The 17,097-nt window shown below is 50.6% G+C and overlaps 2 protein-coding genes across 4 annotated transcripts in view; one reads left to right on the top strand and one right to left on the bottom strand.

Annotated features, from left to right (window-relative positions):
- The window catches only part of SELENOI (selenoprotein I), a 67,463-nt gene extending 62,647 nt beyond the window's left edge, over window positions 1-4,816 (top strand). Inside the window, exon 10 of one of the 2 annotated variants that reach the window (XM_035110738.2) lies at window positions 380-4,816. In XM_035110738.2, the coding sequence (XP_034966629.2) occupies window positions 380-502 (123 nt within the window). In that variant the 3' untranslated portion in view covers window positions 503-4,816. The remainder of the gene's footprint in view (window positions 1-379) is intronic. The other variant, XM_035110739.2, reaches the window with a different exon arrangement.
- Window positions 4,817-6,350: 1,534 nt separating this feature from the next.
- LOC132591936 (sterile alpha motif domain-containing protein 12-like) lies at window positions 6,351-12,671 on the bottom strand. 2 transcript variants are annotated; one of them, XM_060273214.1, is made up of 4 exons: window positions 12,481-12,671; window positions 10,539-10,713; window positions 8,339-8,630; window positions 6,351-6,858 (listed from the first exon to the last, which is right to left on the bottom strand). In XM_060273214.1, the coding sequence occupies exons 2-4, from the start codon at window positions 10,620-10,622 to the stop codon at window positions 6,854-6,856; spliced, it is 381 nt and encodes a 126-aa protein (XP_060129197.1). In that variant the 5' UTR covers window positions 10,623-10,713; window positions 12,481-12,671; the 3' UTR covers window positions 6,351-6,853. The 2 variants fall into 2 exon arrangements, with proteins under 2 accessions (XP_060129197.1, XP_060129196.1); XM_060273213.1 differs by having other exon boundaries at window positions 6,356-6,858; window positions 10,539-10,689; window positions 12,481-12,662.
- Between the last annotated feature and the right edge of the window lie 4,426 nt (window positions 12,672-17,097).

Here is a 17,097-nt window from a genome sequence, read left to right on the forward strand (position 1 = left end):
AAGGGAGAGAAAGGATGATGCTCTGGGGCAGCAACAGCAAAAACAGATAAGAGTCCTAGAACTATAGGCTCGGAAGGTACCCCCAAGGGCCATCTAGTCCAACCCCCTGCAAGGCAGGAATCACAGCTTAGGTGTTGCTTCCCTGTCTTTTGACCCAGGAGCACAGCAGGAAAATGATACGGGGGAAATTGGTGGGCAGAGGGGGGATAAGTGGAGGTGTCTGGCAGAAGGCACGTTATATGTAGAACTAAAAGGCAGGCCGAGGAGAAGGAAAGATGGTTCTTGGAGGGGAGGGGGCCACGGTCAGGAGTCTGCCTTCCTGCAACCCGCCCCCCTCACCTTGCCCCTTCTCTCTACCTCTGCTTTCTCCCCCTCCCAGGTGAGCCAGCTGAGCAAGCACTTCAACATCCGCCCCTTCTCGCTACGAAAGCCCAGCTCCGATTGACTAGACGTGGAGGCGGGAGAGAAGAAAGTCGGCCCACCGCCTGCAGGGCCTCTGTGAACGCAGCCGCCCGTGTAAATACACTTCAGCCATCACCACGGAACTAAATTTGACCCACTTTGGGTAGCAACGAGGCCTGGCAGCCTTGCAGAGGGACGGACCCTTCTTGCCCTGCCTCTCCCCCCCCCCCCTCTCCCACGGATGCGCAGGTGGCTTGGGGACGACGACGACTGAACCACCGCAAGCATGTGCTGAACCAGCATGAAGCCTCCAGACCAAGCATGGGTTCATGCCACCCAGAACTCTCGAGGGAGACCCCCAAAAAACCACAGACAGGGGCGCTGGCCGTGTCTCTGAAACCACACGATTGCCGCAACACATCTTCAGCTTACGCTGAGACAACGTGGCCCGCTCTCCATGGACCCAGCCACGCAAGAGGGTTTTTGTGTGTGGCTGGAACAAATCAGCTGCTTTAAGTAAGGGGCCTTGGTGGCAGTAATCACACAGTGAAAACAGGACTATTATATGTCGGTTATATTATCCCTCCATCCCCTCCTCTCCTCCTCCCTCCATTCCCCTGTTGTGGCTTCCACATGGCCAGACCAGATGTTGAACTCGTCAGGTGCCGTCTCCACATTTTCCGACAGGATTACGTTGTGGCAAGCAGCACTCTTCTGTGGGATAGCCTCTGCGCTCGCTGTCGGGGTGGGGGGGACGGCGACCATCCGTTTCCAAGAACCGTTTTGTCAGGCGTAGAACCCGGGCGGGCGGGTCCATTCCATGCAGCTCTGCTTCCCTCTAGAGGAAAGAATCCAGGTCTCCTTTCGTCGAAACGGCAGCCGAGCTCGGTGTTTGCCTCCATGCCCAGCTCTAGTAGATGAAGGTGGCTTCCCGCTGTGTTTGTTCTCCAATTGGAAATGTTGTGTTCAGCTACCCTAACCCTGCTTGAACCGTGTGGTGGTGAAGTCGGCGCTGATTTCCCCCTCCCTTCTTCCGTTTGATTTCATGAACAAGCCTTGTATTTGTGTTTTGGGTGGGGGGGGGGGGTATGCCCGTGCGTCCTGGTATGAAGGGTGCTGCCTAAACCCAACTTTCTTGGAACGGCGGCACCCGGAGGAAACCCAAGCAAAGCAAAGGATGTTCCGACGTTATTCCAGGGCAGGGGCTGCTTTATGGCTTCTGCTTCTAAAATGAGAGGGGGCAGCCACCTCTTGTGGATGACACATTCCACTCTGGGGGGAGAGAGAGAGAGAAATTGGGAATTGGGAAATGACTATTTAACATTTCTTTTTGTAAGCTGAAATCATTATGTCAACAAGCAATGTGAAAAATCCAGGAGCCAGTTCTTAGCTCTTTCCTCTCTCTGCTCCTTGTAAATAGATCCTTTTCTTTTCTGTTTTCTTCTCACACCTGACTTTAAATGCCTCTTTTTTTTTTCTTTTGGCGTATTAATGAGCAAGGGAAGAGCTTGTTCTGACCCTTAGTGATGCACCTCTCAAAAAAGCAGCAGGAAAGAGCTCTGGCCAATGGGCATGGAGGACGAAATTCTTCGCTTGGTGAATGTTTTCATGGCTGTAAAAGGTGAACCAGAGATGGGGATTTGGGGAGACTTTTCTCTCGCTCGCTTTTTTTTTAATTAAATGATTTTGCACAGAAAATTTTGGGTGTACAGAGGAATGGAGACGTGCTTTGAATACTTGACGCTATCACAGCCGAAATGAAATGCAGCAATCAGTTGATAATTTTTCAAGAAACGGTGCACTGAGTTAGACCCACCCCAGGCCGCTTTCCAATTCTGGAGGCGGCTGAGTCAGAGGGAGAGTCTCCTTTATTGTGTGTGTGTGTTTGACTAATGAATCATTGTGAGAACACGAGTTCCTCTTCACTTTCCCTCCTTGCTTTGGAAGCAGGGGTTCTCAAATTGACAGTAACTGGTGGCGAAATTGCACAGGCCCTGATGGCATAAGACGAGATGACGGCTTTTTGAAGTGAAGTCGGGGCGATGTGCATCCTAGGCCTGCCTATGACGAACCATAATGATGTGACTCACTAGATCATTCCTTGAAGTGCTGCCTTGGGAACATGCTCCATGCTCCAAGGATGCATGTCCGGGGGGGGGGGGGGCAGGCTAGCACTGAGTGGACAAATGGACAAAAGGTGTTAACTTCCTGGCCGTTCCCAAGGCAGGCTTTGCTTGGCTGTCGCCTCTCAAAAGGAACCCGGTTCTGTTTCCCTTACCTATCTAGGCTTCTTAATAAGGAACCTGGTGCCTTAAGAAGATTTGCCTCAAGTTGAGGAAAAGGTCGGCTGTCTCAAGCAGAATGTTGGAAAAGTAGTTGTCCAAGTTAAAGGGAGCACAGCGTAGCATCTTCAGCTGCAGAAACTGGGGGGACGGGTTTAATTTCTGCTGTTTCGTCATCTTTGTTGTTTAAAGCTCATTTGGCAATCTGGTAGGAACTCCGATGCGCCATGGAACAATTATTATTTCTGTCTCAGGTGTTGGTGGCATCAGAGGGTTTTGTGTGTGTGTGTGTTCATCTCAAATAAAGGCCTTGCATGTTGAAGAGGTGACTGTGTGCCCATTGCCACTCCCTGCCCACTCTCGGGAAGGGATTGTAAAAACGCTTCGAGGAGTCCTCTCTGAACCCGAACCCGCCTCCTCCTCCCGATATTCCCTCTGCGACTAAAAGGGGCATTTGAGGCAGCGCCCGTGACACTTCCTTAAACTACTCGCTCCACATTTTGCAGTCCTTTGTTGCCGTCGGAAATAACTGCCCCGTGTTTTTGTACGTTCTGAGAGCAAAATCTTCCTTTCTCTGCCTTGATTCACTGCTGCCTGGGTAGCTGCGGATGTGCTGCTGGTTTGCTCGACCTTTTAAGACGCACCTCGGAAGCAGTTCTCCGGAGGCCTGGGCAAAGGAGCTGCAGGGAGCAGCTTAGCACCCCACCCCACCCCAAATCAGCACTCTGCAATCCCGAAAGATTCAGGCTTTGGTAGTGGCGACCTTTGGTCCAAGCAGTGGTTTGCACGGAGACACGACCAGCGTTCCCCGTTGCTCAGCAACTCCCTGGCAGGCAGAGAGGTCTGGATCTAGAAAGTCCCTGTGCTTTGAAGAAGCACCTCTTCCCCCACCCCAAGCCCAACTGCAGGCATGAATAAGATGGATCAGAGCTGGCTCCTCGGCTGTCCCCTCGCCTTGATTTCAGAGCAGGGTGTTCGGCACATGAGTCTCCACTGCCGTAGGCGTGCACTTATGTGTGAGGGGCTGGGCAGCTATTCCAAAGTGTCGTTTTCATTTGAAAAGCGCTCCTAGGAAGTAAGATATTTTGTGATAACGTAGAGCAGGGGGTGGGGGGTGGGGAATAATTGTGTGCCCCCTCCCCAATCTTGCTGGACTTGTGTCAGCGGTCTAGAGTGATGTGAGCAGGAGTCCAGCAAGATATGGGCCCCACCACAAGGTTCCCCGCCCCTAACTTAGATACTCCTGTTTCTGATCTCCCCACTAAAGGGGCCCCACTGCTATCTTGGGTTGGTCTGTTTCTCTGGGTAGGACAGACAGACACACCTGGAAGGCTTCCAGAGCAGGGCAATGGCACACTTCAGATCGCTCGCGGTTGGGGAGGAAAGTAGCCGGAACCTTTTCTCTGCATTACAGCCTTACTCTGAAAGTGCAGGCAATTGGGACCAGGAACGAACCATGCATGCATTTTGTACCAGTTTAGCTTCTGGGTCTCTGTGGCCCTGGCGACTTCCCTTTTTTTTAGAAGCTGATTTTTAAGCTATCACGTGAAAGGCGAGGTTGGAATCCTTCCTTCTCTCCAATGTATTGTATTGTGCTGGGGTGGAGGGGGGTCACATTTTGAATGAGGGGCTTTGATCGCTGCTTCTTTTGCCCCCCGCTAAATATGAGGGCGAATGTTCAGTCCCTTGGGCCTCCGCAGGTTGCCTCTGCCTTCGTTGGTGCTCTCTGCCAGGAAGGACCCTCCTCGGACAAAAGGAGGGTCTCTCCGGCCGCTATTCTGCAAAGCACTGGTTGCGCCAGACTCTGCCAAGGGCTGGGTTGCGTCAAAGCAAACGGACTGTACAGACCATAATTATTATTATTATTAGTGAAAGAAAATTGCAATAGGAAACCTGTACATTTCTCACGGCAGATATCCCCGCAACCCCTTCTTTCTTCACGCTTCCATCAGGATTCATGTCTGTCTCATATGTACATTGTTGGAGGTTGACAGTCTTGCAAATGGAGTTGGATTCCATTCCATGAAATGCTATTGGTGAATATTTATTGTATTTAAAAACGGAAACAACAAAGCTTCAAAAAAGAGAACCTATTATGAAATAAAACTTCAATTAAAAAATTTCCCAAGCTTTTTAACATCTCTGTCTCCTCATCTCTGTGGGTGTTTCTGCCGTGGAAGCAGTTTGGGGAGGGGGGTTCCCCAAGAAAGGCCTGTCGGAACAAGATCTTCTCTTAACGGTGGAAAGACAAGGAGAGAGCCCGTCTGGCTTCTCTAGGAGGAGTGTTCCAGAGTTGCCCTTGGAACCAAGTGAGCCTCCCCTGAAGATCTCAAAACTTGGGCTCGTTCATATGGGGGAAATGCTGTTTCAGACGTCCTGGTCCTAAGCCACCAAGCGAGATCCTTGCTCCTGTTGTGTTCTGGGCTTGGGGGAAGCCAGAGAGAGGGTGGCTCATAGCTTGTCTTGCTGCTTGGAAAGTGTTTGCCATCTCTGTCATGTGTGTTCCCCTAGCCCAACGGGAGCTTCAGGTGTGTTCACCTGAAGGAGCATCTCCACCTCCATTGTTCAGCCTGGACAATGAGGTCCAGCTCCGAGGGCCTTCTGGTGCTTCCCTCCCTGCGAGAAGCGAAGTTACAGGGAACCAGGCAGAGGGCCTTCTCGGTGGTGGCGCCCACCCTGTGCTACATGCAGAGTCAAATGCCTTTCAAAGGCTGCCCAAGGAGGTTGAGGATCAGCAGAGTGGGTTTTGAGACAACGGCGAAGACCAAAGAGGAATTTGCGAAGGGACCTTGGTGGGTCCTGGCCAGAGAGGGTTGGACTAATTGACCTTTGGGGTCCCTTCCAAATCTAGCATCCTATGAATTTAATTGTAGGGGTGCCTTTTTAGGATAGGGGAGCAGAGATGCGAGAAGGCCTCAAACGCAGTGCTGGTCCCTAATACTCGTCCATGTTCTCTGCCTGCTGGTTTCTTTCTCTCGCTCGCCACCTTGTGGCTGAACAAAACTGCAGCACAACATCCCAGCTCCAGCAACAGTCCGTGCATGCTTCAAGCTTGTGAAGATACAGTAAATTTAAACACGCAAGGACTCAGCCTCATATATTCTAAAGTAATATTTTTGTATGGTGCACTGTAATAAAAGGTATTTTAATTTTTCAGGGCAGGAAACAGGTGACGTACGGTATCTGTTTTATTTGTAGCATCATACTGGGCTTCCGGGAAGCAAGTCCTGGTTGGATTCAAAATGACAAAACACTTTCTTGAACAACAGTTTTGTTGTTTTACATCTTGGCAAATCAGTCAGACCCCTGGTCCACCTAACTCCAATTATCCAATTGTCCACCTAACTCCAATTGTCCAATTGTCCACCTAACTCCAATTGTCCAATTGTCTAATTGGCAATTATCAAGAACACAGCTTTGTGAGACAGAAGGATAGCAGAGAAATCTATCTGCCTACAAACAACTTTAGCTGTGTTCCTTCCAGACACTTGCAAAAAATACTCGCCCAGTACGCTCCGTCACAAATGTCTTTGCTTCTGTTTTAAAACGTCCAGAAAACTTTCCTCCTAAGTTTAGATAACAGTCCGTAGCAGCGAAAGCTTTATCCAACTTTTCATGCCTGTGAAATAACTCACGTCAACTCCCTTGTTCATTAAAACAAAGAGATTTATTGCTTAGGGCAGCTCACACCGGGAGAGTTCATCTCCATCTTCAGCTCACAGTATGGCCCACCTTGACTGGCAGAATCTCTGCAGGAATCCCCCCCCCCAGCCTGCAGCTCCCAGGGGTTGAGCCTTGTACCTTCTGCATGGCAAACAGCATACCTTCCGCTGCTGAGCTGCAACCCTTCGCCTCACCTACAAAGCGTGGGCCATCCTCCTCTGACCAGATGTTTGCAGGAGGCCCCTGGGAGGCTACAGGCATGGGGGGGGGCAGCCCCCTTCCCCAAGAAAACCCACATTCTGCCACGAAAGCCTTTGCCCCCAGGGCTGCAAACTGCTGAGTCCCAACTGCAAAGCAGCTCCTTCCATTCTACAGTCCTTGAAGCCTGGCCTGGCATTGGACTTTGGGCTCCACCGTCCTGCTCGGAGGTCCAGTTGCGGCGAAAGGCTGGCACCAAAGCGAGCTCCTTTTTTTGCATCCCAGACAGAGCAGCTCACCTCCCTTGATCACGCTGTGTGTGGAAGAACGGAGAAGGGATGGTTCAGTTTCCTTCAGAAATATTGCAAGACAGCTTATTAAAACGCTTCCATCGGTGGAACTGGCACTGCTACAGGTGCGATGAACACCTGCTCCGCATTTGTAAGAACTCAGACTTAAACATGGCAGCCCCTGCACTTTGGAACTCCCTGCCTATTGACACCAGGGAGACGCCTTCCCTCTCCTCTTTTCGGCACCCACTAAAACTATCTGCCTATCCACATGCTTGGGACCCAGGAGGCACTGTGGGTTAAACCACAGAGTCTAGGGCTTGCTGATCAGAAGGTCAGTGGTTCGAATCCCTGTGACGGGGTGAGCTCCTGTTGTTCGGTCCCAGCTCCTGCCAACCTAGCAGTTCAAAAGCACATCAAAGTGCAAGTAGATAAATAGGGACCGCTCCGGCGGGAAGGTAAATGGCGTTTCCGTGCGCTGCTCTGGTTCGCCAGAAGCAGCTTTGTCATGCTGGCAACATGACCCAGAAGCTGTACGCCGGCTCCCTCAGCCTATAGAGCGAGATGAGCGCCGCAACCCCAGAGTCGGACACGACTGGACCTGATGGTCAGGGGCCCCTTTACCTTTTTATCCAGATGCTTAGAAAGTTGATGCGAGTTTTAACCTGTTTGTAGCCTATTGTTATTTAAACACTCCAAAGTGTTGTTAATCTTTCTTATTGATCATTTCATTGTTTTGTCTGTTTTGTAAGCCACTTTGAGGGTCTTTTTAAATAATCTAAGAGTGTATAAATTTTATTACACCCCTGCTTTTTTATTTTATTTTATCTTGCCACATTTCCTTACAGCTGTTTTCCTACAGTTGTACACATGATACAAAAGGAAGGGAATTAAGATAAATGGATCCCCCTCGCATTCAGCATACAGTGGTACCTCTGGATACGAACGCATCGGGTTACAAGCTGCGCTAAACCAGAAGTAGTTTCTCCCAGATGCGAACTTTGCCCTGGGATGCGAACGGAAATTGCACGCCACGAGAGGCGCGCTCATGTTAAGAACAGTTTCAGGATAAGAGCAGACCTTCGGAACGAATTAAGTTCGTAACCAGAGGTACCACTGTACTGGCTTTCGCTGCAGAATTTTCCTTTCCAAATGTGTATTTTGTTAACCCTGAGCAATATTCTGCAGAATTCATGTTCCATGTCTGCACTGATACTGCAAAATGCTCTTTTTTTATCCCCTGGTATCCCCCCCCCCGGTTTTCTTTCTTATTTTTCCTTCTGTCATTTTCCCCTTATAATTTTAAGTTTTCAATTAAAATTCACATGTGGGGGATCAATTTTATTAAATAAACCCATGCCCTCGATCTCACCACCCCCAACCCTACACATTCTGCTTCCTTTCCAGTCCCAATAAGGAGTTGACAACACCCAGCAGGTGGGGACAGTTATGGGGCACCCGTGAAATTCCCCACCCACCCCTGCTTTGGGTGCCCTTCCTCACCTCCTGTAATGTCCAGCAAGTCTTTCATCTCCTGCTGAATGCGGAGGTGCAGGACTTGGCGTAGCAGCTCCTGCCGCAGGCTCCAGGGCGCAACCCCCATGCGCTCCAGGGTCTCGTTCGTCAGGCGCAGCAGGGCCTTTCCGGAGATGGCGTGGCTGTGTGCCGCTTCCAGGAGGGGCTTCCCCTGAGCCCCCAGGGACCCTCGGCTCAGCCAGGAGCAGACCTCCGAGACAGTCCACTGGGCCACTGGCCGCCTCACCTCGACCACCTCTTCCAAGTCCTCCTCCAAGCCCTGTAGGGCAGAAGTTTGGTAAAGTAAAAAAAATTGAGTGTTTTGCTTGTTTATTTCTATTTATTCTCAAGAACAGGCACCCCCAAACTTGGCCCTCCAGCTGTTTGGGACTACAACTCCCATCATCCCATGTCCAGGGCAGCTGTCTATCAGCTCCATCTGGTACGCAGGCTGAGACCCTTCCTGCCTGCAGACTGTCTCGCCAGAGTGGTGCATGCTCTGGTAATCTCCCGCTTGGACTACTGCAATGCGCTCTACGTGGGGCTACCCTTGAAGGTGACTCGGAAACTACAACTAATCCAGAATGCGGCAGCTAGACTGGTGACTGGGAGCGGCCGCCGAGACCACATAACACCGGTCTTGAAAGATCTACATTGGCTCCCAGTACGTTTCCGAGCACAATTCAAAGTGTTGGTGCTGACCTTTAAAGCCCTAAATGGCCTCGGTCCAGTATACCTGGTCTAGCACGGAGGGCCTTCTGGCGGTTCCCTCACTGTGAGAAGCAAAGCTACAAGGAACTAGGCAGAGGGCCTTCTTGGTGGTGGTGCCTGCCCTGTGGAACGCCCTCCCAACAGATGTCGAAGAGGAAAACAACTACCAGACTTTTAGAAGACATCTGAAGGCAGCCCTGTTTAGGGAGGCTTTTAATGTTTAATAGATTACTGTGTTTTATTTTTCTGTTGGAAGCCGCCCAGAGTGGCTGGGGGAACCCAGCCAGATGGGCGGGGTATAAATAATAAATTATTATTATTATTATTATTATTATTATTATTATTATTATTATTATTATTATCCCTGGCTAACAGGACCAGTGGTCAGGGATGATGGGAATTGTAGTCCCCAAAACAGCTGGAGGGCCGAGTTTGGGGGTGCCTGCTCAAGAAAAATATCTGTACAAAATAATAAAGATGTCAGGGTGACACATGTAATACATCAAGCAGGAATAGGAGCTATAAAACTGCTAGCACAATTGCAAAGCTAAGTTGGGTTCAGTAGGGTTCCAAATTGGGAGGGGAACTGCATGCTGAGATTCCTGCATTGCAGGGGGTTGGACTAGATGACCCTCATATCCCTTCCAACACTACAGTTCTATGATTTATCGCCACCTCCACCCCCTAAATTATTTTTGGTTTGCAATCCACACCCTGCATCCTCCACTTTAGCAAAGCTCGATCTTTAAGCACATAAGTAGAACCAGCTGGATCAGGCAAACGGCCCATCTAGTCTCGCAGTTCTCACTGCGCCAGCCCAGATGCCCGTGATGCGAACCCGCAAGGAGGATCTGAGTGCGAGAGCAGTCTCCCAGGCATTTGGGCACCCGAGGCGAACCACAAAAGAAACCCGCCCCCTCCCTCCAGGGGGGAAAGGGGGATTTGAAGGTCTACATCAGGAACAAGAGAGGGAGGTAAAGTCAGCCTTACCCAACGGCTGAATCAGAGGGCATTGCAGAGGCAAGAGGCCCACTCCGAATCAGACAGGGCGCGTCCAGCCCACAGGAGACCCCAGAGGATGAGGCAGGTCCAGTCTCCAAGGAGCGCACCACAGCGTTCGCTGTCACCATGGAAGCAGCAGTAGCAGGCGATGCCTTCCTCGGAGGCCGAATTTGCTGCCACGGTGGGTCCTGCTGCCCGAGGTGGTCGTCTCACCTTGCCTCATGGGCCCTGCCATCGATAGCCCTCTGCTCCTCTCTGAATTTGCCCGGTCCTCTTTTAAAGCCAGCCAAGTCGGTGGCCATCACTGCCTCCTGCAGCAGGGAGTTCCGTAGACGAACTCCGTGCCGCATTGAAGGACATCGCCATGGAAAGGCTCACTCTCAGCGGCTGGGCGGTTTGACAAAGTCCAAATTGGGGGGGTGGGGTTCCGAGGGAGGGCTGCGTTGAGAGGTTGGCGTAGAATAAAGGCACTCACCGTGTCCGCAGTTGTGGGCTCTCCCCATTGGGCTGCCTGGCCATTCAGGACCCCCGCCAAGCCACTCCTGGGACTGGTCTCCATGAGGACCCTGCGGGGGAAGAGGCAGGGGTCGGAGGCTGCAGGCTGGCGGGGGCAGGCGGGGGGCTACCTGCAGACAAGGCGGGAAAGAGATCTAAGCAGAGAAAGATAAAGGGGTGGAAGAAGAGGCACCTGAGCTGTCCCCCATCAGAGGCTGGAGTAAATGCAAAGGGCTGTAACAGAGAGAGCTAAAAAGGGGGGGGGACCCCTCTCCCATCTCCGCTGCCAAACATTCCCCTCTAAAGCAGTCTCAACCAGTGAGTGAAATTCTGGCTTATCAGTGGTGGTGATGATAATAATAATGCTATTTATACCCTGCACATCTGGCTGGATTGCCCCAGCCACTCCAGTCTCTTTTTGATGGTTGACATAATCTTCTTTCTTCTTTGGCGATCCCTCGTAGCCGAGGAATATTGTCTTCCGTAAACACGGTTTTAATAGTGAGTCCATATGTGACTGTGGAGGCCAATTCTGGATCCACACGTCCTTCCACAGTGGGGACATTGGTTTCCGGGCGGGAGTTGATCATGGTGAGAGTTTGCCAAGCGTGCCTTCCTCTTAGCACGTTTCTCCCTTGCGTCCTGAGTTCGAGTGTCTTCAAAGCCCAGGACACCTTTGGGAAAGGCCGTTCTCCGATTGGAGCACTTGCAGGCCAGTGTTTCCCAGTTGTCGGTGTTTATGCTACTTTTTAAATATTTGCCTTGAGACAGTCTTTAAACCTCTTTTGTTGACCACCAGCATTACGCTTTCCATTTTTAAGTTCGGAATACTGTAGAGTAATTGCTTTGGAAGACGAATCAGGCATCCGCGCAACATGACCAGTCCAACGAAGTTGATGTTGAAGAATCCTTGCTTCGACACTTGTGATCTTTGCTTCTTCCAGTACATTGATATTAGTTTGCCTGTCTTCCCAAGTCATGTGTAAACCTTTTCAGAGACACCATTGATGGAATCTTCCGAGGAGTTGGAGATGGCGTATATATTATAACATAACAAGTCCCTGCTGGATCAGGCCAGTGGTCCACCTAGTCCAGCCTCCTGTCATCACAGCAGCTGACCAAATGCCCCAATGTTGAGAAACCCCTTATCAGGATCCGAACCCAAGAGCAACTCTCCCCTCCTGCAGTTTCCAGCCACTGGCATTCAGCAGTGTTGTTGCCTCTGACTGTGAAAGGCAGAGCACAGCCATGGTGGCGAGCAGCCATCGAGAGCCCTCTCCTCTTCCATGAATTTGTCCAATCCTCTTTTAAAGCCATCTAGGCTGGTGGTCCTCACTGCCTCCTGTGGGAGGGAGTTCCACAGTTCAGCTACCGTAGGCAGGGTCAAGTTTCTCCTTTCCCCTTCCTGTTCCATGGAACGTTTTATTAGACCACCGCCTGGTCCCTGCTTCACACCCAACGCCTTAGTCAAACACGAGCCACTCTGATAAGCACTCTATCAGGCTTCCTCACTTGGCTTCCACCACTTGGGCTACAGGGGTGGCATTGTAGGCCAAAACATCTGGAGGGCCGCAGTTTGGGGATGCCTGATCTATTATGTTTTCATTTATGAAGATCTTCTATATGTGAGACCCTAAAATTCTTATATCACAGGCTGCGCAGCACAGGTTGTCCTGAGCCGCACATCCGTCTCAAGCAGCCCTCGGGAGCCCAGGGGCCGTCTGAGCTGCCCTAAGATGCCAAATGAAATGAAGCCCCGGCATTTGAGGGAGGGGCCTCTGCAGAGGAGCCTCTCGCCGCCCAGCTGGTTCCGGAGACATTTCCAGGGCCAAAAATAGATGTGGGAAATGGCCTTGCTCTTGTTATCATGGGGGACTCAGGCTGAGCACCTGGTCCTGACAGCCTGCAGCCCGTGAACTCACCTGGCTCCCCACTCCAGCTCTCTCATCCGTCCCCAGCAAAGGCTCCGGGGGCTTCGTTCGGCTGTGCCCCCCACCGCAGATCTCCTCCTGCCCGTCTCCAGACCTGCCTCGGAAATGATCTCAGCTGTTTTGCCTTCCTCTGCATGCTCCTCCCTGGAGTTCAGGCCCAGGCAGGATAGGACTCTGTCTCCTGGCTTTCTGCCAAGCCAAAGACATGCCCTTTTGTGTTCCTGATAGAGCAAGTGTTGCAGAAATGTGGTAATAGGCTCCCCTCCTCCTCCTCCTCCTCCTCTTCTCCCGGCATGTGAAAGTTTGCCTAATCGGACACAGATTAGCATCCGAGTTTCACTCATGCAGAGTCTTCAATGCACACACCCACATGTGTGAGCACACAATATCACATCCCTTTTAATGATGGGGCAATGTTTAAGTGAATAGCCCAACCAGGCACAGCACTATCCAAAACTCCATGTCTGAGGAACAGACATGAGGAATCCCTGAGGAGCAGAAGGCCCTCTGCTCATTCTCAGAGGAGCTCTCTTATTTATTACTGCACTATATATCCAAAAGCTGTGGGCACTGCCATTTAAATGATCCTGCAGGATCAGGCCAAAGGGGGGCCATCTAGTCCAGCATCCTGTTCTCACAACGGCCAACCAGACGCCTGCGTGAAACCTGCAAGCAGGATTTGACCACAAGAGCAACTCTCCCCTCCTGCACTTTCCAGAAACATGGACTACCTCCAACATTTAAAATGCACCCAGGGCTAGCAAAGGAAAATTAAAGAACTGCATAACGTTTAGAAGACATTTGAAGGCAGCCCTGTATTGAGATTTTTTTAATGTTTGTTATTTTACTATGTTTTATATATGTTGTAAGCCACCCAGAGTGGCTGGGGAAGCCTAGCCGGAAGGGCAGGCTTTTCACTATGAACTTGGGGTCATAGTGGAAATGCCATCTCCAACTCCTCGAAAGATTCCATCAACGGTGTCTCCGAAAAAAATTACACATCACTTGGGAAGACAGGCGAACTAATGCCAGTGTATTGGAAGAAGCAAGGATCACCAGTGTCGAAGCAATGATTCTTCAACATCAACTTCGTTGGACTGGTCATGTTTTGTGGATGCCTGATGATCGTCTTCCAAAGCAACTACCCTATTCAAAATTTCCAAAAACAGGCACATCTCTGCCGACTGAGTTATGGTCTGCTATAATCACTACAGAATAAATGTAGGGTTGTGTTATTGCCCCAACTGTATTCATTATTTTCATTGCCATGATCCTACACTTTGTCGACGGGAAACTCCCCGCCGGAGTAGAAATCATATATCAAACAGATGGAAAGCTCTTCAATCTGAACAGGCTGAAAGCAAAAAGTAAGGTTACCGTAACCTCCGTCATAGAGCTTCAGTATGCTGATGACAACGTAGTGTGCGCACACTCGGAGGATGACCTCCAAACCATCCTAAATATCTTTGCAGAAGCTTACAAGAAGCTTGGCCTATCACTCAACATCCAAAAAACCAAAGTGCTGCACCAACAAGTACAAAATAACCCCTCTGTGCAGCGCCACAAATCCAATTCAGTGGTGTAACGTTGGAAAATGTTGATCACTTCTCCTACCTAGGCAGTTACCTTTCCACAAGGGCCAACATTGATGCCGAAATCCAGCATCGCCTGAGCTCTGTGAGTGCAGCTTTCTCCCGATTGAAGTGCAGAGTGTTTGAGGACCGGGACATTCGCAGGGAAACCAAAGTGCTTATTTACAACCTGTCACAGTGGTCGGATGGGACTACTTCAGAGTAACGACTCTCCACCGCTCTGCATTTTATCTTTTTATTGGTGCTGCGTATTTACAGTGCTAAAGGTAGAGCTATTTACAGAGACACATCTTTTCAGCTTTCATCAGAACCTCCGAATGGCTTTTGGCGCGTCTTGCGCCAGCATAACAACTTGGGGAGCCCCATCCTCTTCCCCCGACGCTTTCTGCAAAGTTCCGGAGTTGGGGGGATGGGTCTGCCCCCCCTCTTTCCTCCTTCCTGTCCCACCTGGGACGCTGGCTCTTCTACCCTGCCAGAGCCTTGGACCCCACTTCCTGTTTCCCCACTGGAGCTGGAGCTTTCCCTGCTCTCAGTCGTGCTCTGGGCTGGGCTGGAACTCAGGAGGGGAGGGGCTTCGCGATACCCCTTGCCCCTCACACAACCTATTGTACTACCAACCTTACTATTTGCTTGTGAAACATGGACCACTTATAAACGCCATCTCCAACTCCTTGAAAGATTCCATCAACGGTGTTTCCGAAAAATTTTACACAACACTTGGGAAGACAGGCGAACTAATGCCAGTGTACTGGAAGAAGCAAAGATCACCAGTGTTGAAGCAATGATTCTTCAACATCAACTTCGTTGGACTGGTCATAGTGTGCGGATGCCTGATGATCGTCTTCCAAAGCAACTACTCTGTTCCGAACTTAAAAATGGAAAGCATAATGCTGGTGGTCAACAAAAGAGGTTTAAAGACTGTCTCAAGGCAAATCTTAAAAAATGCAGTATAAACACTGACAACTGGGAAACACTGGCCTGCGAGCGCTCCAGTTGGAGAACAGCCTTTACCAAAGGTGTCATGGGCTTTGAAAAAACTCAATCTCAGGATGCAAGGGAGAAACGTGCTAAGAGGAAGGCACGCTTGGCAAACTCTCACCAGGATCAACTCCTGCCTGGAAACCAATGTTCCCACTGTGGAAGGAATGTGTGGATCCAGAATTGCCTCCACAGTCACTTACAGACTCACCATGTTTGGAATTTTTCCGTTTAGAGAAAAGGCAAGCTGGAATGCACGACAAGAAAGCACAGCTTTCTTGGATAGAGGGAAATGGATAGAGGGAAGCTTTTCTCCCTCTCTCCTAACACCAGAACTCCTGGAGATCCAATGAAGCTGAATACTTTAAGCTCCAGGACAGATAAAAGCAAGAACTTCTTCACGCCCTGCAGAGTTAAACTGTGGAACTCCCTCCCACAGGAGGGCTATAAAAGAGAATAAGATGATATGTGTGAGACCGGGATGTTGGCGAGATAGGCCTTTTGCCTGATCCTGCAGGCTCGGCTTATATTCTTATATTCTCTTTTGCCAAGCCCAGCCTGGCTCCAATGCCATTGCCCCCCCCCATCACTCACACCTGTGCTCTAGCCTCGCCTACAAGGAGCTCCCACCTTGAGCACACAAGCCTTGCGGCTGCATCCTGTCTGGATCTTGGATACCCAGCCCAAACATTTGCATGCCTGATACCAGGTGCGGCCTCCTGGGGACACCTGGCCAAGGATGCTCTCTGCCAGGCTGGACCACGCAGACATCGCAATGGTCCCTTCCCTCTCTGTGCTGCTTGCAAGCTGCCTGCCCTTGGTATTGGGAGTTGCTTGGGATGGAGGTGAAGCCCCCGCGGTAAGTCTCTTGCATTCATTCTCCCCCAGGGTGTTCTTCTACCCCTACGTTTTGGGGGTCCTAAAACTTGGTTATCGGGGGGGGGCCCTTTGCAACCAGTAATGAGGTCTAGGCAACCAGTAATCTTCTTCAATGGGGTTGTTCCACGACTGATCACCACAATTCTGTAAAACAAACAAACACCCCTACTACATCTCAAATTTTGATTAAAATTGCCGTACTCGATGATCTCACATGCCAAAGTCACTGCTGTGAATTGTTGTTGTTGCTGCTGCTGCTGTTATATTTACCGTATGCTTGGCAGGGGGTTGGACTGGATGACCCTTGTGGTCTCTTCCAACTCTATGATTCTATGATTCTATGATTCTATGAAATGCGTTTTTGATGAATCCCTTATTCGTATATGCTTGAGAAATTTGTTCTTCTCTCTTTTGTATTTGTTAATAACTTGGAAATTCGGGGGGGGGGGTGGACTGTTAAAAGAAAAAAGATGTGTGCAGGGGCTGGCCAAGGGCTTCGGAGCCGACGGAGGGGAAGCAACGTTATTCTCACCACGAAACTTTGGGTCATTTTAACCGGAGTGGCTGTGCCTCCCCCAACCATCCTGGGGGGCTGTGGCTTGGTGGTGGGATGTGCTGAGAGAGTGATCCCAAACGGGGACCCCTTGAAGCAGGCTGGAGGGCTTCACAGAGCACCCATCCCCAGGATTATGGGGGCAGAGAAGGGAAGCCTTCAGAACCTTGTGGCTAAGCCCAGAGCCACCTTAGAGAGGATGCTGCCTCACAAGAACCAGGAGTTGCTCCCCCCACTTGACCCCCTTCAAGCATTGCCCCATGGAAAACATGCCAGGCCTTTCCCCCCAACCAGTGCTGCCCCACCTCTTCTGCAAAAAAATGAGTTTTGCATGCAGGGTGGGGGGACATATCCTGCCCTTCCAGGAGCCAGGAAGAAACACATGTAAATCTTCCTGCAAAGGATGTTTGCTCTCTGAGATTTACTCATGTAGGGATGTGTTCCCTTCCAGGTTGATGAGTCTGTGTGAGCAGAGTCGTGATCCCAATGAGGCTGGCAAGGAAGGCTTGTAGGTCCCAAAACATGGACTGGAGAGGGAGACACACACCCCATGGAAGAGGGGAAAGATGGAGGCTACACACACAAACACACACCGAGAATCCTGGG

This window comes from Zootoca vivipara, chromosome 3, assembly GCF_963506605.1.
Source record: "Zootoca vivipara chromosome 3, rZooViv1.1, whole genome shotgun sequence".
Lineage (NCBI taxonomy): Eukaryota > Metazoa > Chordata > Lepidosauria > Squamata > Lacertidae > Zootoca > Zootoca vivipara.

Coding starts and splice junctions, on each gene's coding strand:
- LOC132591936 (XM_060273214.1), bottom strand. CDS start 10,622: ATGGAGACCAGTCCCAGGAGTGGCTTGGCGGGGGTCCTGAATGGCCAG. Junction 8,631..10,538: donor AGCCCACAACTGCGGACACG/GTGAGTGCCTTT, acceptor TCTGCCCTACAG/GGCTTGGAGGAGGACTTGGA.